Source organism: Carassius auratus, chromosome 10 (genome assembly GCF_003368295.1).
Source record: "Carassius auratus strain Wakin chromosome 10, ASM336829v1, whole genome shotgun sequence".
Taxonomy (NCBI): domain Eukaryota; kingdom Metazoa; phylum Chordata; class Actinopteri; order Cypriniformes; family Cyprinidae; genus Carassius; species Carassius auratus.
This window is the reverse complement of record NC_039252.1, coordinates 14,185,713-14,208,482: the sequence shown is the minus strand read 5'-3', so window position 1 is coordinate 14,208,482 and position 22,770 is coordinate 14,185,713. Positions and strand designations below refer to the sequence as shown.

General features: G+C 38.9%; 1 protein-coding gene across 9 annotated transcripts in view; it reads right to left on the bottom strand.

Annotated features, from left to right (window-relative positions):
* Positions 1–801: 801 nt before the first annotated feature.
* Positions 802–22,770, bottom strand: part of LOC113109954 (stAR-related lipid transfer protein 13-like) — a 48,844-nt gene continuing 26,875 nt past the window's right edge. For 4 of the 9 annotated variants that reach the window (XM_026273874.1, XM_026273875.1, XM_026273872.1 and 1 more), the window contains 13 exons: positions 14,017–14,088; positions 12,734–12,815; positions 10,288–10,351; positions 7,397–8,727; positions 7,061–7,231; positions 6,513–6,672; positions 5,643–5,841; positions 5,344–5,557; positions 4,574–4,688; positions 4,124–4,384; positions 3,494–3,711; positions 2,720–2,896; positions 802–2,278 (listed from right to left, as the gene is read on the bottom strand). In XM_026273874.1, the coding sequence (XP_026129659.1) occupies positions 2,161–2,278; positions 2,720–2,896; positions 3,494–3,711; positions 4,124–4,384; positions 4,574–4,688; positions 5,344–5,557; positions 5,643–5,841; positions 6,513–6,672; positions 7,061–7,231; positions 7,397–8,727; positions 10,288–10,351; positions 12,734–12,815; positions 14,017–14,088 (3,182 nt within the window). In that variant the 3' untranslated portion in view covers positions 802–2,160. Of the gene's footprint in view, positions 2,279–2,719; positions 2,897–3,493; positions 3,712–4,123; positions 4,385–4,573; positions 4,689–4,725; positions 5,558–5,642; positions 5,842–6,512; positions 6,673–7,060; positions 7,232–7,396; positions 8,728–10,287; positions 10,352–12,733; positions 12,816–14,016; positions 14,089–14,684; positions 14,967–19,581; positions 19,805–22,770 lie in introns of those variants that run through there. The other 5 variants (XM_026273873.1, XM_026273876.1, XR_003293031.1 and 2 more) reach the window with 5 other exon arrangements.

Sequence of the window (22,770 nt, the reverse complement as noted above, 5' to 3'; positions counted from 1 at the left end):
TTATTCCAGTCTTCAGTGTATGCTAATTTGGTCCTCAAAAAACATTTCATATTATGTTGAAAACAGTTAATATTTCTGTGTAAACTGACCCAATTTTTTTGAGGATTATTTGAGTAAATTCTCAATTTATTTAAAATAGAATAATTTTTCAACAGAGTAAGTCTTTACTGTCAATTTTGGTAAACTGAATGCTGAATAATATCATTAAAGAAAGAAAGACAAACTTATTTAGGGCAGAATTAATTGTTGTAGAAAATAGACAAAAACACATCAGCACCTAGTGAGATAACCCTTCAGAAGTGAGAAACACAAAGGATAGCTTATGGTAGCCAAAATGTTTATGAAATCTGACCTTCTTTGAAATAAAGACATGCCACTGCTTTTTGCTCCCTAATGATGACGTATGGCCCGCAGTGAGTGTCCTCTGCCTCTCATACTTCTGTGTATAAAAACGTATTATTCAAATGGCGAGGATCAATAGTTCTGCAGACCCAGGAGAAAACACGATCACTGTTAATTACTGGCCATGTTATTTGGAACCAAACAAACAGTTATATGACCTCTAAATTGCTATCCAAGTTTGTTGTTTATTAGCAAACGCACCTGTACTCCTCAGGCGACGTCAAACATCACATGCTATGTGGTGAAGCCGTACTGCCATCTGGTGGTCAAAAGTAATACAACAATCCTTTCCACTACAATGTTCTATATATAGTGTTATATTTGCTCCCGAACATGGTACCGTCTTCAGTTTTTGCTTCAGAAAAACATGACAAAAAACACACCCCACACACAACAGTATCGCATTGGAGTTTTTATTTTCCACATTTCCAAGTGACTGGAACTTGAATCACCGTTTACTGTTCAAAAACTATCTGGAGCAACGACATGCTTCCTTCCTCCGGCCACTGAGCTCAGGTCAAACCCAAATACACTGTTCCCATCTCAACAGCACAGAACAAGCCAGCTGATCAAACCAGCTTGCAGTGATATTTCAAGCAAAATATTGATATGAGCATAAAAAGCAGATAAACCTGCCAATAAACCTAATTTATGTACAAATTATACAACCTGAATTATATCTACACATTTACACACAAACACACACAAATGTACAGCTTTGTGAATAGAGTAGACATGCTTCTCAGAAGCAGTGAAATGAATTCATGTCCTAGACATTGTAGAATGTGACACAGCAACATAAAACATTGACAATAATAATAATTATTAATAACAATGCTTTTTATATATATATATATATTTTTACTATATTGTTTGATTTTAATCTTAAGTAATTCATTTTGCATTGTTAGAGGAGCAAAATACTGTACCATTTAGCATGAGAATACATTATTGCTTACCTGGGACAATGAAATGAAGGAATATTGTAATGATAAACAAAACATTTCTTAAAACAGAATTTTGAAATGATATGGGCTTGTAAATACTTCACATCAATACGTCACCAGGGTACAACCTTAGGTTAAAAATACAGTCACTGTAACATTAGCTTCATTCGGATGAGGATTAAACACCTAAATACAAAGATTCAAATAATGCAGACAATAACATACCTATAGCTGGTTTGAGAATGCAGTACATTAGCTTGAAGTGCTCGGGAAAATGAAACCAGACCTGCTGTTTTTAGATTAGCGTGAGGTGGCTTGTCATTCACATCTGTTTGTTGTAAGCGAAGCTCTAAAGGTGCTAGTTAAAGCTGTCTGCTGCGGTAAAGACTGGACAACAGGAAGCAGCGTTACGACTTTTTACAGGCATGGCTTCATAGCTACGGTGGAGTCTGTCTCTGTCACTTTCTCTATTCATTTTTTCTCGTCTCACATATATTGCCCCAAAACACACAACAAAAGCCATTTCAAAAGTGGCAGTTTTGAACAGCTGCATAAACTGACATGAAATAATCTGACTTCAGTGCCCTATAAGGGGTAAAACACTCAAAATGAATCCCAATGATCCACAGGCTACTGAACCAACAGGAGATGGCAGTTTGTTGCAGGTAAGGGGCTAGAAACAATAAACACTTTCCATTTTCCTCTCTCTTGAATCCCTCCTTCTCCTCTCCAAAGTTAGTTTTCTGTGACCATCTGTCCTGACGTTGAGCTACCTCCCAGTTTCCTCGTGCCTGACTCCATGTAGCCACGTTCAGATTTTGGTTTCAGGGCCTTCAGGATCCAGAGACTGGAAGGAGTTGCGGATGCGGGCCGCCTCGCTAGCACAGAGATGGCCGAAAGCTTTGTTGTACCACTCTGGAGACTTTCCTCTGGAACAACAAGCAAATATACAGCATTTAGTGAACCATTAAGGGTTATCCCTTACAAAACCAAAATATATGGTTATATAATGCAAAATATAATAATACATTACAATATATTGCACACTAGTGCTTATATTTTTCAATATACAGCAATATACGCATTGACAATATTTAGCAATATACAAATATATTTAGAAATGAAGAAAAAAGTTTGATCTTTTGAGCACATATTGCACATAGATGTTCCCATATAAATGTGAATGAATGTACAGACATATATACACACTAGGGTGGCCATATGCACCGTTAATATGGGACTCGGTCTGGCCAGGATTTTAATATTGCCTAAAACATCCAAAGCAGTTTGACCAATAACATGCAGGTATTGTATATAGTCAAACATTTGAACAGTAGTGCATACTTAAGAGTTGCCTTTAATGCACTTACTTCAGATCAGCTCTGCATATATGTGTGAGTCTGGACTTCCCAGAGCCACACGGTTCTAGCAGATACTGGGATTCCAGAATTATTCCTCTCACTCCGGCCAGCCGCGGGCTTTCCTCATGATCGATTGACACCGACACCAGCACACACACACCTTTTGGCATATCCGTCCTCCACGTCCTAAACAGAACAAGATCACCACCAATATAAATCCCAGCAAACACTTGTAGTGCATCTGCCATCCTCTACACAGAAACAAAAGATGTAAATGTCAGTCTGCCAAGTGCATTTTTGATTAATTTTCAAATAACATGCAATATTCCAGCCGAATGTTTTCCTTCGACCAGATTACTGTTTGCACCTCACAGCTGCGTGTTTGTTAAGTGGTGTTTAACTGTTGTCTTACATTGATATTTTGGGCATGACCTGGGTGGTCTAATTTGCTTAGCTGAAAGCATTTTATCTTGAACTAACAGAGTTAGTGTGCTCAGAGCACTTGGGGAGTGTCTTTCAGTAATACTCCATGAATGCCCAGCTGTTCAGCAGGGATATGAGCGACCTTTTTATGACCTTGGTGTTCAGAGGACCATAAGAACTGTTTGATGCACAAAAGGCCCTTGTTACAGATGCTCAAACGAAGCACATGTTTTTCTTACAGCCAGAATGGTGTAATCACTTCATTTGGATATTTGCTAATGGCATCAAACGTGGGCTATCCAGGGCACACGGATCGAACAGTAAACAGTGCACACAATCAGATCATGTTGTTGTACTCACCTGAGCACCACGAAGTCTCTGTTGGGGTGAGGGGCCATACTGTTCAGCTCATACTGGTACACCTCCGTCTGCTTGTCCAGAGTTTCCAGAACCTTCCACTGTAGCAGGTTACTGTCCCACAGGTGGCGCTCTCGCAGTATCCGGTTTAGCACCACAGATGGAGGAGCCTCCACCTCTACAGACACACGCCAGCGTCTCAACGGGGTCCCGTCTCCCACCTGTGAGAGACAACAGACTTTCCTCAAACTTTTATACAGAAATAGGCTTTTGGTCTTTTATTGGAAAGGGCAGTCGAAGTGGACAGGAAATTGGAGGAGGGAAATAACACAAGTCGGATTTGAACTTAGGTTTTCGATAAATGTGACCACGCACTCACCAAACCATGTCTCCATTGATATTTTTAATAATCGCGTTATTTCCCCAAACTCATTTGCTTATACTTTTTCTGCATATTCTCTCTACATTCACTGAATGTAAAATCAAGATTTCATAAATTAAAAAGAACAAAATAAACTAATTTTATACAAATAATAAATATAAAAAAATATTCTAAATAAGTAATACTGGTATTAATTATAAAGTAAATATTTAAACCATATAACTCCATATAACATTACCTATAATCATTACCTTTTTGAATGATATCTCTGTATTGTCAATATTTGTTCCGGTCACCCAGCCCTTGGTCTTGTCTTTGGTCTCTTTCATCAGATTTTGTATCAAGCTCTCCAGATAAGAGCTACACGTGCTTTCCTCTTCCTCTTCTTCTTCTTCTTCTTCTTCTTCCTCATCCAGTTGTGGCTGTTTTTTACAGAGCTCGTCTAAAGAGGGCGCCAGCAGCTCAGCTTCTATGTATGAGTTCCTGGACTGAGAGACCATCTCCTGAGGAATCTGCAAAAACCACATGAAATATATAGTGTTATACAGACATTTTTTTTCCAGAAAGAACAGCATTAAAGAAAATTAATAATATTAATAATAATCGGCTGAAACTTTTGTACTTGTTTTGCACATAATCTTATGTAAGCAACCACAATTTCTCAGTGCACACACATCTAATGCCAAACATGCATCTTGTACCTCGAATAGGTGATTGCACTCAGCAATCATGTGTGCAAGCCCCTGAGTGGCCGCAAGGTTCTCATTCAGGTCCTTTTGGTCTGGCCGCCCAGTGGCATACTTCCTCTGAATAGACCTGAATGCAATATAAGACATCATATGCATGATTTTACAAAGTTGTGTAGCTGCAAACGTATAAAACAACAAATAATCCTGTTGAATAAAACCACATATGATGGTAAGGTATGTTTTGAAGCTTGGCTGCTGGTTTGAGCTGGTCTTTAGCTGGTCATGTGCTGGTTCTAAGCAACCTGCTCCAGCTTAGGACCAGCACATGATCATCTTAAACCAGCTCAAACCAGCAGCCAAGCTTCAAAACATACCTAACCACCATATGCTGGATTCTTCAACAGGGAAACCAATGAAAACCATCTATCCCAGCACATTCTACAACCCCCTTCCGGCCATTCTGGGTAGGTTTAAGCTAAACTACCCATCTCTTTCAAACTACCCCTCACTTTTTTCCACACCTCCTTCTGTGTCTGGCCCTCAGGCCAGGTGTCTGCTCAGTGTCGAGTAATGTTCCCTAATGATCACAATGATGTTGGAGTAGTCTGTATGTTGAGTTAATAAAACACTTCACACCTTCTCACGACCCCTCAAGGCCTTGGAGACCTAATGACAAAGCACACATATCATCCTATAGCTCCTATACCATAATGAAACACTCGTTTCAGCCTTTCTAAGTAGATCACACATGTTTGGAATGTGCAAACATGGAACTCCATTACCGAGGCGACAAAGTATCATTCTTCATGATGTTGAGGTGGAAGAGAGAAGGAGCGAGGCACACCGCCAGGTTCATTGGGGTCATCTGGTTCTCCTCAACAGAGGAAGTCACGTCATTTAGGAAGCACAGCAGCGTCTGCAGGACCTCACGGTTTTCATCGGCCATCAACATGATAGCTGCCTGCACAGCCTGTAAGCGCTGTTCTTTAGGGACATCTGAGTAGACAGAGGGTGTGTTAGCTATCTGTACTGTAAGAATATCTGTGCAGAAAAACTCCTAACAGACAGGAAGTGCTCTTACACTGGTATATGTGGAGGAAGGTCTCGCCCATTTTGCTCGTGAGGAGAGGCTCAGGCAAGTCTCTGAAGAACTGTTTGACCATGTCTGCCACATCATATGCTGACTGATCCTCATAGTTCACACTTTCTGGGGAAGTTTCACACATTTGCCGCAGAGCCTGAATACGAGACTTTACCCCGGATTTACGGAAAAGTCCCACCTGAAAGACAAGGAGAAAAGCAAATATGATTTGTATCTTTTTTACATAAAATTGCGATTCTAGGGCGTTTAGATGGGTAACCCGGATGCATAAAAGTGCAAAAATGCTTCCCTTGAAGATTTCACTTGCGTTCAAGTTGGTCACACATACTGAAATACTGTGTGAGTTCCTTTCATGCATCACAACAATATTGACAATAGACTTTTTTTTGTACATTCAATTTTGTTAACGTAACAACAGCTTTACTGGACCAAGTCTGAACCCATGGCTCAAGTCCCGCTTTCTATTTAAGTTTATGGTTTTTTTTTTAAGCCTTTTTTATTTTTTATCTCCTAGACCAAATTGAATGTCTAATCACTAAGAAAAGAAACATCACTTTACTCTACAAGCCACAGAATCTGAGGTATCATTCATAACCGCAACTCAAACATTTGTCTAAAACATAACCCTAAAAGTGAGCAATAGTAATAATAAGGATTCAAGTACCATTAAAACGAAATGAAGCACATACATACATAGACATCAACATACAGGGAAGAAAATAAGAAAAACAAACACTTAAGAGTTTGTGTGGCTTATCTGTCTTTAATGAGTTTGGAATAACTTTGACTCTGACCTAACTTAGAACGAACCTTATAATCAGTCTTGCAAATGTGAATGAAACTTTGTACCTGGTCTAAACACTGGCTCCTTAAAAAGCGCAGGGCGAGCTGTAAGCTTATGGGCAAAGGGTGTCCGTACCGCTGGACATGGACAATCAGAGGAACACCGAATACCGTCTTATCCTTGTAGTCTGGTCCCTTCATTCTCTTCATAAATTTTGGCACTGACCTAAGAACATATACATACAGTATTAAAAAGAGATCAGTTTATGGCCATAAAGCAGCTGTACTTTATGAATAAGAATCTTGAAGAAGGAAAGTGAATGATAGAGTGGACAGTTTGAAGACAGAACTGTGATGTCGATGGCAGGAGGAGATTTTGTGAAAAAAGTGAAAACTGAGGAGACGGTTTGATCAGTGTGTCATTGAAATTGACAAGAAATCCCCCAATCACAACCTGCACGGACTTTCCATGACTAATTCATCTTATTGCTTCAATATGTATGTATATACCATTCAAAAGTACACATTTATAATATAAGAAAATATTTAGATTGCAAATAAAGGCCATTCTTTCAAACTTTCTATTAATAATCAAATAATCAAATGTAACTCACCAAGTCCACCCATGCTTGTTGGACATGGAGTATTTCTCCATGATAGCAGTGAGACGCAATAAAGAGAACTTCTGCAACAAGCTAAGCTGGCCCACTGATTGGCTGGATATCTGTAGCGAAATTCCTGATTGGCTGAGGAGGTTGGACATCCTGAAGCTGGGCCATCTAAGGCTAGAAATACAACAACACATGACTATTCATGATAATCTAAATATGAAAAGATCATTTAATGCTCTCTAAAGTATAAATGAAAATTCAAGTTAGCAGAAAGACATTATAAGATTATTTTAGTCTCACTAATTAGTCCCTCTCAGCATATCCATCCTGAAGTCTCACCGTGGTCGTGTCAGAGAAGCCCCCACCCCCGAGTCCCTCCTCTCTCTGGTGCTGGAGGTGTCCGTTTCATTTAACGAAACCCCATCCTTGTTGACTTGGTTCGGTGTGGTCAACCCCTCAATTACAGAAGTCCCCTCATAGTCCAGTGTGATCTGGCTGGAAGACTGGCCATCAATAATGCTCTGGTCCCGCCCCCTGCCGCCATCCCCCTCCCCCTCACTCTCGGGCAACACGTTTTTGGACCAGTGGTCCACGATCTGCTGCAGACCATTCACATGCTGCAGAATGTCATCCAAATGTGGAAATATATCCTCCTTCTCAAGGTCCAATAAGTCCCCGGTGCTCGCGTACAGGTGTGAGCCCGGTACGTTATCGTACACACTGATCCTGCTGCCTCGCAGGCAGCAGCGCGTCACGGACCGGAGTTCCCTTCCTCCAACTTTCCTGCACTTGAAGTTCTGGGGCTCTGAATCCAGAAGCTTCCAGTTTCCACGTTCCTTACTGGCTGTCGTCAGACTCTCGATCGACAGCGCTTTAGGGAAAGTACCAGGTTTGTGATCTTTTGGGATGTGCACCAATAGCTCGTCATAGGAGCGGAATTCATTTTTGCGGCTCTGCTCGACCGGTCTCCTTCTTTGCGGAGCGCCGGCGAGAACATCGATGTCCTCTAGGTAGACACCTGCACGTTTACCAGGAGGATACAACTTTGAGACACGCCCCTTCATGTTTGGTGTGCTTTCGGCACTCCCACTGGTTTCTGATTGGCTGCTAACCTCACTGCTGGCCAGCGAATTTAGGCAGTTGTTAGCAGGTGGCATGTTTTCAGCATTTAGAGGCCCGGCGTTTAAAATCTGAACACATCGTAGAGTCTTTAGCACCTCTGGCTCGCTTTGCAGAACTGGGCTGCTGATAACCAAAGAGCGCCGCTCCGAACGAACCATCGATGGTCCCCATGTCCGGCCCAGCGTTTCCATTCTCCTCAGGAAGTCTTTGGCGCGTGTGCGTCCACGTCGCCTGCTCTTGGCAGGAAGTGAACCGTAATGAGGCAGCTCTCTGGGCAAGTTGAGTGTGGTGAGCGAGGCAGAGTCAGGCATGGCGGCCAAAGAGTCTTCGCTGGGCAGGGAACAGATCTCCGGCTCGCTGAGGTCTGTCAGAATGCTCTCACTGCTCACGGTGGTCCGCAGGTCCTCACCCACCTCAGAGGGGCTCCGCTCCCCCGCTGTACCCAGGAGGTAATCGATGTCTTGCAGACGTGACCAGCGCCGACTCTTCCACTCAAATGTCCATCTATTACTGATGGCCAACAGGTCCTCCTCATCAGAGTCCTCACTCTGCATGCACCAAAAATGGGTTACAATTAGTTTGACATCATTTAGGGGTTGTTTCAGCTTCTAAACCAAAGGCATATATAATATAGTCCTTCTTTTGCAGTGTAAATAAAACTGACTAATTAATAATTCTCAATCAGGTGGACGATAAAATGGGCGAATGATCATTTGACTAGTGCCAGTATGCAACCACGCAGCAACACAGTGGTTTAATCTAAAAATCCAGTTTTTGAATTATCTGTCTTTCTCTATTATATATATATATATATATATATATTCATGAAAATCTGCATTTTTGTGTGCGTGTGTGATTAATGATGATGGGATATTAAGACTTCTTTGTGTAGATCTTAACAGTATGTTTTATAGTTAGTAAAGCCCAGACACTTGAGCTCACACAGCCAGCACAGGAAAGAGCTGTAACAGGCTCTGACACCGTCTTAATATTGTATAAACCTTCACAACCCATTTCCTATTTAAAATAACACAGACCTCATGCGTTTACATTGGGTAACAGTGATGATGTCAAAAGAGGCTCATGGTATTTGAAAAATGTCAGGAGATTATTTAAAAAAACATCCCCTAAGTCATACTAGCTGGTTTGGGGAATTCTCAAATATCATCCAAACAAGAAGACTTGAACATAACAAGTATCAAATCACCCTCAGGCTGTGTTAAAGACAGCAGGACCCAGACACCCCTTTCACATGCCTGAGACGTCAGTAAAAGCGTCAGAAATGACCTACTGAATGACATCCACAGCTTACAATCATAATTAGGCTGAAATACGACCCCTGAGTAAACAGTCAATTGTCTCGACAGAAGATTAAACTGACGCTTCTATGATGAAAGCCAATTCCAATGACTGTGCTTTTTAGATAATCTGCTTTGTTTAAGCAGTTCATATGCCAAATAATCCATTTTAAAAACACAGACAGATTTACTAGACAGATTTTTATACTTAAAAAATAAATAAATGCACTATAAATATTATAATTGTATAATTGTATAATATTATAATTATTTAGTAGATCAGATAATTTCATTTTGCATTTCAATAAATGTGGCTCTTGTGAAGATATTTTTTCAGAATTGAAACATTTATTTTGCATAAAGACACCATTAGAATGCTTGCATCATTTCATCATTTTCATGACAATGAAGGACATTTTCTCCAAAATTCTCATTACTGAAATGTGTAATAAATGGGTTTTTAAAAAATACAGTGTAATACAAGTAATGACATCTTTTTCTGATTAAATTCTGCTCAACTTAAAATCATCATATACCTTACTTTTAAAAAGTCAGTAAAAATAAAAATAGCAAGAGATAGCAATAATTAATTAATGAATACACTAGTATTATTCAGCAAGTGAAAGTATAGACATTTCTAATATTACAAAAAAATGCTGTTCTTTTAATTTTCTATTCATCACAAAATCCTGAAACAGATATTTATATACTATACTGCACACACACACACACACACACACACACACACAGTGTATTTCTTGAAACTTTTCAAAAGATGTTTTGAAGAAAAAAAAAATGACAGCCACTTACTTTCTTCTTGGGGAGGCTCACGTCCAGTTTCATGGAGGCACACTTGTTCAGAGTGTTGAGTCGACTGGAAGAGAGAAGACACGGTCACTGGTGCATCCGTCACTCTCATCTCCACCACAAAGAAACCATACAGCCACAGAGAGAGAGAGACGATCCACTGTACATCCTACACTCGTCTAACCTCTGTTTGCCTCTCTATGTGCAGGTATAGATTTCAAGAAACTCTCACTATCTATGTCCTGATTGGCTGATGGAAAGAGTGACGGGACGGCTTGGCAGACATAGGTTCTAATCTCTTTCAAGACATGGCTATGAATGAATGAGACCCTGACGGGACTGCAGAAGGAAAAACAGAGGGATAAAGAGAGAGCGAAAGAGAGAGAGAGAGTGGGCAACCCACCTTCTCGTCCACCTCCTCTTTGATCTAACCCTTCAGAGCCCTTTAACGTTCTCATCTGACTGATCTTCACCCCTGAAGAGTTTTTCTCCACCCCTTTTTACACACACACACACACACACACACACACACACACACACACACACACACACACACACACACACACACGTTTTACTCTACAAGAGACTGCAAACCCCTCACTCTATGTCCATTCCAGACACAAACAAGCTATTATTTCACCTATAAAACCAGACCTGTTGTTTTTCACACGTTAAAATATTCCGTTGTGACATCAGTGTGGTTAATCAGCTGTTTGTCGACACAATTTTTCAATCGAGATTCTCTAATTAAACATCCCGGGCCCAGATGGCCTCATAAATGTATATAAATATCATGTCTGTGGCGTGATAATGAAACGCCATTATCATGCCAGAAGACGGCGTCCTTAAGAGCAGTGTGTGTATTCTCTGACTGTAAAGCTGTCAGACCTCACTAACGCTGTCATTAGAGGCATTAGACAACCTGCTAGAAACCCTCAGCGCCTCAAACCCCAGGCCTTGTTTCACACAAACACACACAACCATCTGTTAGTAGCCTATACTGGCAGCCCCAAACCCCCCTCAGGCCTTTGAGAGAGACATCAGAGCAGACTCCACGGGGGCTGCATTATGGATCAAAGTGATGGGGAAGGGGACAGACTTTATGGAGGACATGGGTCAGACAGCAACAGAGGTGGGGTCGCCACTTGGCCAGCGCCACTAAGTTTTCTCGTACTTGTACATGCACGATGGGGGGCAAAAATATGGTTTGGTCTGGTTTTGTACTGGTCTTAAAAAGAACTGCTGAAGTTTCTGAAAGACATTTGTAATTTTTTTAAGTTTTTATAGTATAAATATTATTCACATAAATTACATAATTAAAACATAAAAAATAAAATAAAATAAAATAAAATAAAATAAAAAACAAAACAAAACATAACAAAACAAAATAAAATAAAATAAAATAATACTTTAAAGAAAAGTAAATAAAATAAAATATTTTCTCATATGATTTTTGTAGAAATGGTGTACAGTTTTTATGGATTTTATAAATAAAGATGAATACTGCCTAACAACAAATAATAGTAGTATTAATAAAAGAAAACAACTACAACAAATAAATAAATAAAATAAATGGAATAATTTGAAATAAATAAATTACTAATAATAATCCCAAACACAAAATAATATTAAGACCCTTTACAAATGGATACAAATAGCCTCTCTCTCATTTGTTCACGTTCTGTTGTAACAAAAAGCTCATGAGGGGAAAAAAAGTACAGATATGTAGTCCAAATAAATAAATAAACACTTTTTTTCTGATTAAAATCTTCACAACTTAAAATCATCATATACTGTAAATTACTTTTAAAAAGCTTGGGGTCAGTAAAACAAAACAGAAATTGATGAATTAATTATTTATTTAATTAATACTTTACTTTTATTCATTATTCTAATATTACAAAAGGTATCTATTTAGAAAAATGCTGTTCCTTTTAAATACCTAACAACAAATAATGGTAGTATTAATGAAAGAAAACAAAATAAATAAATTGAATAAATTGAAAAATTAATTACTAATAATGCTCGCAGGCACAAAATAATATAAAGACTCAAAATAGATGGATACAAATAGCCTCTCTCTCGTAAATAAATACTTTTTTCTCTGAAAAATGACAACAAATTGACATGGCATTGTGAAGATGCTACTTCAGTGGCATAGAGAGCTATTGCATCAATGTGACATATGCAAAATAACACTAGCGAAATTAAATACAAAAGTAAATAGGAAAAATCGGATTTCATGTTGTCCTTAATGTTTTCATATGGTGCAGCATTGTGCATTATAAATAAACAGATCTACACGGTACAATGATTGACATTAAGGCTGTGATTCTCACAGCTGTCGTTTTAAGTAAAGACGGTGTATCAAGTTCCATCCTGCAGACTGCAAGACCCTCAATCTAAAGAATCTCAAGATATCGAGATAATCCTAATCTAGGAAACTCACCGGCAAAGAGGCTCCACAAGGTCTTTGTCGAGAAAGTCATGGTCCCTCTTGACGGAAGATATTTCAATGGGAAACTGGGAATCTGTAGGCAAAGACAGAAAACAGATCATTTCTCTATCCTGTTCAAAAAGTTGTTTAAAGTCACCAATATATTCAGAGTGTGCGATCACTAAAGTTCCCATACCGATCAAGTGCATGTTATTTGTTGTTATTTTCATACAAAGACATTTAAAGCAAATCAAAAACACGTGTTAAAATGGAAAGCGATTAATACAAAACAGAGATAACTGGATGAATCTCTTTCAGTTGGTCTATCCAAACATTTGCGGAGGTTCTGCAGAGGATCACACAGACCCACAGCAGCTGTGGCGTAACTCTTATAAATCAAACGCAATCTCTGGCAGACGCTCCTCTCCCTCACTGATTACATTACACACAGCAGACTGGCTCTGAAACTGAACCAGAGGTTATCGCACAACTCCCTCCATTCGACTCAAACAAATGCAAATAATTAGCAAAAAAGAAGGAAAAATGAATTAATAAAGATGTGCACTAGCTGTTTTCCATTCCATTGGAATCTGGGAGTTCTCGATTTATGTCATAATGGCATAATGACCTCACAAGGCCAAACAGAGCTTTTATGATTTTCTCATGAGAGCCAAGCTCTGACTTGACACGGAATTAAATATAGAATTGTTGACATTCTATCACTCATTGACGTAAAGTATCATAAGGAGGAGTCAGGGGAACAGAGACAGAGAGCAGCAGAGAGAATAGTAGTATCCTCTCGACCCCTCGGCTGGCCTGGGCGGAAGTGCGAGGCAAAGGCCTGTATTTTCCCGGCAGTGATAATGAAGACTTTTTCCCATGACCTCTTCCTCCCTTTGGATTGAAACTCTAGCCTGCAAATAACTCGCCGCGGCCCGAAAATGACTAGAAAAGATAAAGAGAGGGAGGAAAAAAATGTGCTGACAAATGGAGCACACAGCTGTGTAAATGCGTTTTTTATTCCATTTGTCTGAAATGGAAAATCAAGAATAATTCCGCTGGTCACTGCTTGGCTTCGGTCCGCCCAGCTGAGGTGGGATGGGATGGGTGTGATCTCTAGCTCAAAGCAACAGTCAGCTCTCTTCTCTCTCTCATCCTGCCGCATTCCTAATTTTTTACCGTCACTTAAGCTCACAGCTGCAGCCACACTGCAGACATTTGTTGAGGCCAAAGAATCAAAGAGCCATTCTTTGATGTCCGCGTGTATGTTTATAGATATGAAGCCCATTTCTTACCCTCATAAAGTTGGGCATACTGTGGGAATCCCGCTGCCCTCAGCCAGTCACATGCTTCCTTTGCCTCGATTTCTGAAAACAAACAATGACATGATTCTCCAGCAGTTTATTGATCACATCATGTTCAAATATATTTATAAAAACTCTTACTAGCTACTGGCCTCAATACAGCTAATATATAGAGAGAATAGATAAATACTGATTATTGTTATTAATATAGTTACATTTATTACATGTATTGCAATAATGCATATGCAATATGATGTATTTAATGACACTAAAATTGTGTGTGAACAGACATACATATAATTATTAAAAGACATTAAAGAAAGAAAATGAAGAATGGGATTTCTTATGTCTGTGGGGGTTGTTTGTCTCTTTTTCCGTTTTGTCTGGATCCTTTCACACCACATTTCATTGAGAAAGATCCACAAGAGATAAGCCATCATAAAAGCGGACGGGTCAGGAAGTGACCTCACCACAATCTGACAATTATATCCTTTTCTTACAGGTTTCTCCACATACTTGTGCTAAATTACATATTGGCTGAGCAGAAACCACTCACAGTCTGCAGAAATCTCCTTCTGAACACAACACTGAACATTTAACGCTGCTACATACAGCGCTCTCAAACTAATATGAAGAAAAACAATAACAATGGTTCTTACACTTATTGGTCGTTCTCATCACTTCATCTTTAAGAAGAAACACGTGTGTCCCTCAGGTCTGAACATCCCTTTTCCTCCAAGCTCTAGCTGTCCAGTTGTGTCCACAGCTGCCTGCTCCTCCTCTGCCCTGTGCCTCTCTTCTGTCCTCTCTCGCTTGCTCTAGTGTAGAACATCCTCCCTCTGTCTGATGTGCTCATCTTTAGGTCTGCCTTCATCCTGTTCCTCAAGTCTCCCTTTTTGAGCAAACCCCATAACACCCTAACAACTAGGTTTCTACACAAATTTCACAATTCTAATAAGAATTCGATTCAGTTTGATTCCATTCAATTCAAAATCGTTTATTATGGATATAGTTCAGGTACAGCACATGGCAAATTTCCTCAGGGAAACAAATCTCTCAACTAATGCTGTAAAATATAAATGAGAGTCATTTGGTACTACATTACTATAAAATTGATGGTTAAAATTGACTGATTTGTATACAAACGCTCAAATTAAACTCAGTTAATACAGGATACGGATTTCTGGAAGTTGCATTTCTTGACTTCGGAGGTTTATTCATGTTTATTTCATGCCGCAATTGCTATTAAAGCGGAGGAGATGATCAGCTCACGCACACTTTGCTTTCCTTGAGGCAACTACAATATATGGTTTATAATTATAATTAATTAAAATCGTGAAATGATGTTTTTCACCGAACCCTACTGTTATAACTGCATTGCAACCCTTTAAAGACACAGCACACCTTTGCATTCATATAGAAACAACCTGGAAAATACCCACAACATTCTAGCAACACATGGGCAATAAGCAAACAACTCACACTTTCTTCAAAACATCTTGGTACTGTAGATAGTGGAGAGAGACAAGAAAGTATTGGAAGAGAGAGGAATGAATGGACTCACATTCATGATTTATTCAAGGAGAACAAAAACTAGGCACAAAATCTATTTTGAAACATGTGGATGTGTCATCAAATACATTTGTAGAAAACAATATATTGATGCCTAAATCCCTTTCTAGTGTTTTTTTTTTTATTATTCTTTTTTGCTTCCGATCTGACATCGTCATTCCTCAGTTTGGCCCATTCCTGGCAGCAGGACAGGAATTCCTCACACTTTGGTCTCCAGCACAATCCGCAGTGATTAGCTCTCCCCTGAGGGGTGTAAATTACAGATTTACAATAATACCACTGACAAACACCAAGTCCAAGTCAGAAAGACGCAAATTCCCTTCACAGCACACTCATGTGTCATATAAATGTCATTTCCTCTGCTCCTCTAAAGTATGCACTAAAGGGACACATTATGGAAAGGACTGTTCTTGCCCACGTAAAGTAACACATCAACTACTACTGAACAACTCATAACACAGGTGTATAAAAATTGCATCTTTACCATTTGATGCATCTCGAATGAAAGTCACACATATGAATTCCTTGTATGCTACCGCTAAAAAACTGTTCAATACTAGTTTTGCATGTTTAGCGACAGCGTTTAGAAACACACTCACACATTGAAACTATTAAAGAAAGACACGATGGGGCCTTTTTACAGTGCAAACACTGCTATCAAGAAACAGCGCTCAGTGGGGGCAGCCAAGCATGCTGTCACAGGAAGGAAAAGCCCCCCGTGTCACCGTTGTGGATGTTTGTTCTGTTTTAATGGTTTGTTTGTTTGTTTCATTGTCAGAGATAAATAAAGCTTTGGGCTTTCGTATCGCACAAGGAGTCGACTATCAAACGAAAGCTTCATGCAAGCGATGGAGGAATTTAAAGTGTAATGCTGTGTTAATTATGGGCAGTAAACATTACATTACATGGGTTTTTGTGATGTCTTAAACATCTACTGAACTGTGATTAAAAAAAAGTTTTCATAAGGCTGATTAAAGTTATCTATACATGTCCCTTGAAATATTTTGAAAAAAAAAAAAAAAAAATCAGTCAACATACACTATGGAAAAAAATTAATCATAAATAAATGTATAATATCTTGCATCTCCAAAACTGACTGACCGGAATCTGCAATCCTTCATATTTGCCTGCACTTGCCTTCTGTTGTACACTAAAATATAGTGTAAAATATAGCCACGATGTATTGTTGGCTATTGTTAAAAATATACTGTGAGACTTAAGACTGGTTTTGCGCTCCAGGGTCACCAATATTAAGTAGCGCAACTGTTTTCAGCATTGATGAGAAATTTTCTTGAGAAGCAAATCACCATATTAGAATGATTTCTGTTGGATCATTTCACTCTAAAGCCTGGAATAATGGCTGATAAAAATTCAGCTTTGCCATCACAGGAATAAGTTACATTTGTAAAACACATAAACAAAAAAAACCCCAGTTATTTTAAATGGTAATATTTCTCAAACTACTGCGTTTAAGTCTATTTTTGATCAAATAAATAGAGCTTAAGTGAGCATAAGAGACTTCTTTCGAAGACGTGTGCATGTAAATGTATGTCCAATTGTACAGGTAAAATATGCATTTTATTTTGATTTGAAACCTTTACATTAAAAACATGAAGATTTGTTAATATTTATTTACAATTGGTTAACCTCAACTTCCTGCTCGCCTTCAATATAAAAAAACAAGAACAAAAAAATAAATAAAAAACCCTTGCACTTTTCTCAGATCAGTACTACAACAACATCTAATGAAGCCCTCAGATGGAGCCCAACCACTGGGCTTGTTTTGCAGAACATTAAAGAGACTCTGGGACCTTCTAAAGCTCAGAGGGGATTCTGGGTAGGCCTGAATCCAAGGCATGGGAATAAAGAACTGCTGTGAAGTCATGAGTTTAATTAACATATTCCGCTAATATCTAATGTCCCCCGCCAACAACCAAAGGACCAAACCAACAAAAAGGGTCCCCAAAACAATAAACCTCAACATAACCTAAAGCAAAGCAGCATGCAGAACATGAGTCAGCCAAAGTCACACACTCAACACAAACAATTTGATAAATGTCACGCAAACACACTCTGCATAGCGTTACGCAGCTATGGCATCTAATCTCAGCAGTCAGGACACGCAGCCCCTCATGATCCAGGCATTCCTGATCACCTCGACGTGACAACAGGCAGTGCGCCATGAGAGAGAGCAGCAGGCACAGATGCCACGCAGAGCCTGGATGCCACGCGGCATGGGGCACAATCAAAGGCATTCTTGTTTTGATTGAGCAGGCAAGACCTCTGATTATATAAGAACACAGCTCCTGTGTCCTTAACAGTCAACTCTGCCCACAAATGACTCTCTCAGGTTTTTACATTCTTTCAGTTTTTTCCTGCTTTAAAAGTCAAAAAAGGAGACTCAGAGCCAAGAATGAGAGCATTACCTGTTTTGTTGCGTTTTCTTCCCCAATGTGCTCTTTATAACCAGGTTTCTGTCTTTGTTTGATTACGTCATTTGTTTCAGGTTTGTCCGGTTAATTATCCTCATTTGCTCCAATGTATTAGCTGTGTTCTGTTCTCTGTTTGTCATCCAGTTCATGTCCCAATGTGTGCAATGTGTACCCGTGTGTGGAATTACTAAAGACTGTTTGCATTCATCTTCATCTTCTCTGCTTTTATCTCACCATAGCGTGACAGTATTTTCTTTTGAAAGTAAGTGAGAAACCATGTTGCCAAATTGTATTGAATTGAAAATGAAAAGGTGAAAACTGGAAGGGTGGGTGGGGGTAAGGAGGGTGACCAATGTGACATTTGTAACAATACCATAATTCTGTAGTTGATACTTGAGTAGTGGCATATTCAACTGTGGATAAATCAACTAATCAGTTAAGGCTTGCAGACTTTAATGTCAAAATCGTTCATTCCTGTTGTGTGTCCTCAATATGGGAACCTGCCTGAGCTTCGAGTCTGAGGAGGAGGTGGCGGGAGAAACAACTCTCTCCAACACTTTGAATTTAGAATGCAGTATTTCTACTGCTTGCTGTCAATATTATATACAGCACCTTTAAAGAGTATTTAAAGAAACTGACAAAACAGTGGCACACACAATAAGCAAAGTGGTAGTCATCAGTCCACACTGCCTATGGAAAAACACTTACATTACTCTCTCATTAACAAATCTTTTATGGATTCATTCAATGAGCAGCTAGTTGTGCATATGCTTTGGTGTTTATGAGTGTGTATTTTAAACAGTGTGAACTTGATTCTCAGACCACCAAGGCAGTAAAACTATGATCCTTTTTGACTGTAATGCACAAACTCTCCCACAAACATTCAGCCTCTGTCTACTCTTCTCATCTATTTCTACCACAACACACACACACACACACACACACACACACATCTCTCCCATGGATTTTCTCCAGACCGTTCCTTTATTGCTCATCATGCAGATTTGCAGAGCATGGAGATTTAATACACACACTCACACACACAAATACGTATGGACCAGTGCCATTTTCCCACACATGCTAAAGTGATTTGACATCCATCCACTGGGATCATAAGGACGTTTTTTGTTTAACTAAACATGACTCTTAAATTCCTTCAGTATGGACCATGTCCTCCATACTCAAAATGGTCAGAAAAATCACAAAGTTCTTAAACATCAAATTTTATGTCTAGCCAGCAATAAGTTCAGATTTTGAGCAAATGGATACTTTTGTGTGTGATTATAAGGGGAGAAATATCAAAGACAAAGTCCATGATTAAAGCATAAAACATAAGTGGCATACAGTAAGAGCATGATTTCCTCCAAAAGAAACGAACAGCAAAACAAACACAGTTTAAAAAAAAAAAAAACTAAACAAAACAAGTTTAACCATTTTTTTAATAACATTCATTTTAAGCTTTTTTTAAATGACCAAATTGCATGCTGCATATTATACAGATAAAAATTGCCATTTATGATTCAGAGTAATTTAAAGATGAAGATTCTGGTACCTCTAGGCATCTGCAGACGGCTGTGTGTTATGGATAAGATCTTAAAACCATAGTGGAGTTTTCCTTCAAACATTCAGCATGATTTATTCTGTCCGTCTTTTAGAAGAGCCTGTTCCAGCACCGCTCCTTTTCGCCACGGAGTTCAGCTGTATGTTTCTCTTTCTCTACACTTCACCTCCTGACTGTAACGCTTATGTGCCAGTCCCTCTTCCGCCCTCCCCTCCAGTCTCTGAACAGCTGGAGTATGTACAGTCTTCAGCCCCCTGTCCCCCTCCTCACCCGTGAGCATGTGAGAAAATGAACATGTGCTGCTACCTTCAGGGCATCATCGATCATATGCACGCGCGCACACACACACACACACACAGCTGGAGATGCAACCTGTCGGAATGCCTGTTCCCAGAAAATAACAAAATTTGGTCGAGTGCTAGTAAAAATATATTTCTCTTTCTATATAATAGTATATAAAACAATATATAATTATAGTGATACAATAAAATCCAAATGTAATACATTTACATTTTTAAAGATGAGTATGCATCTAAGGACTCGAAGATCACGGGCATCCAGTACGGTTTTCCGGCCTTAACCCTTACGCACAGAGATTGCTCCAGATTCTCTGAATCTTTGGATGATATTATGCACTGTAGATGATGATCTCTGAGAAACTCCTTTCTGATATTGCTCCCTTATTTTAGCCGCAGCATTGGGGGAATTGGTGATCCTCTGCCCATCTTGACTTCTGAGTGACACTGCCACTCTGAGAGGCTCTTTTTATACCCAATCCTGTTGCCAATTGAACTAATATGTTGCAAATTGGTCCTCCAGCTGTTTCTTATATGTACATTTAATTTTTCTGGCCTCTTATTGCTACCTGTCCCAACTTTTTTGGAATGTGCAGCTCTCATGAAATCCAAAATGAGCCAATATTTGGTATTACATTTCAAAATGTCTCACCTTCAACATTTGATATTTTATCTATATTCTATTGTGAATAAATTAAAAGTTTCTGAGATTTGTTAATTATTCCATTCCTTTTTTACTCACAATTTGTAAAGTGTCCCAACTTCTTTGGAATCAGGTTTGTACATTAAAATATATAGCTGTCTTTATATTTTAGAGATTCCTTCACAAGGGCATGATGATATTTGAGGATCCTTGGCATCAAAAAGTTTGAAAACCCACACTATAAAGAACTGTTTTATATTCTGTTATTGTCTTTTTCTCTCTTTCTTGTGCAGTCAAGCGGTGAAACAACAGTAGGAAGAATAACACTGGAGAAGAATGGTTCACAAAAGAATGACAACGGAGGAGAAAGAGAGACTGCTGTGTGTGAGAGAGAGAGATACCAGAGGGTCAAGTGTTAGCTAAGTGGCTCTGGGCACACTCCCCAGAGTCCTCACACATTCCCTTCTGGGAACAAGACGAGGCTGCACGTGTGTGTGTGTGTGTGTGTGTGTGAGACGGGAAGAAAGACAGCAGTGGCAGACAGAGGAATGCAGGAATCATATGGCATGATAGATTCAGCAGTCAGAACTGTAACAATAACAATTTAATAAACAGCAGGCTACTTTTCATAAAAATGCTAAATAATTTAGCTGCTTTTAAAATTTTATGCTTTTGTAAAAATTGGTGAGCAAAGCAAAAATGCAAAATCAAAATGTTAAGACTTTCATGTCTCTATGACACTCTGGTATCTAGTGACTTAACTGGTCAAGGAATCTTATCTAGTAATCTTAATGGTCAGTGAAAATCACCTGTTCAACTGAATAAAACACATGAAGCAATGGGAAGAACAAGTGATGTGCCAAATCATAACACTCATGGGTAAGCCCAAACAGTTTGGGTAATACTAATACTTGTCCTAGACTTAATAAACTCCACTACTAATAAATAATATCCTCTGTGATTTACATGTACTGTACGATCATACCTCGTTTAAGCAATAGAGGGCAACCAAGAGCAAGGGGAAAAAATACAAAAAGCAAAGGCAAAAAAATACAAACACCAAATGAAAAGCAAAATTCAAGGTCCTTTGAACATAAATGTATTCCTGAAGATTTACATGAAGGTGACAACAAAAACTAAAGTACGCTAACAAAAAAAGTGACTGTGCACACACACACACACACACACACACACACACACACACACACTCACAAAAGCAAACACTTCAGTCCTTTCTGGACTGTCTTCAGCATATCTTTAGGAAGTCCAGCTTCCATTCTGACTTTGAGTTATGATAAAATGTACACTTTAAACATTCAAGTTTTAAAATCTCCTTTGACTTACATTAATATAATGTTCAGCATTCAAAATCTATTTCAGTGATGATGTTGTACAACACAATGATGTCATAATGTCCTGGGTCCATTCTCCTCTGACTTTCTTCTTCTTTGGATCATTTTACTACAATATGCTACCTTGCAACTTATTGCAATACCTTCAGGAAATTCCATTCAAATCTAGTTCAAAGTACCACCACCCTCTCGACCACCGTATGCTATTCCAAAAAATAGCACAGATAGTTCCCGCCTTTAGTGTCTCATTGTTTTTATAAATGCTTAACTGTCTGTACAGGAGATGACTGTTGGCTGAACAGAGTCACTGGGCAACTGAAGCCCGACCCTTTACCGCTCTGACTGCTGTTGAGCAACCGCACACATGCCACAGCAGCTCATGATATGACAAACGTACATATTCAGCATCCAGGAATCCACCCTGCATACTAAAAAAAACGAGAGTAAGATAAGGATACTCATCATGACCCATTTCAAACATATCTATATAATTCTAAAAATGCTTTGCTTTTATATTCTACCGTATCTAAGAAAAGAGCCAAAAATGTATTGTGTAATAATAGTTAGGTCTAATATTTCATTATGTATTCGGTGGATTTCCTTATAAAGACACAACCTACGTGCAGTCGGGAATCTGGTATGCTTTACGTGGGTGAAGACTGCTTTTAGGTGAAAAGCATTTTTCTTTCCGATACAGAAATAATATGAAAGTACTTGGCAGGCGTGTACATACTGTAACTGTCACAGCTGTAAACCACAAATTAAATGAACAATTCACTGAAAAATGACAATTCTGCCATAGTTTAATCATAGACCTACATAGAATACAAAAGACAATATAGATCGAGAGATGACGCATATGTGCTAGCTGTTTTCGATGAATTAAAAA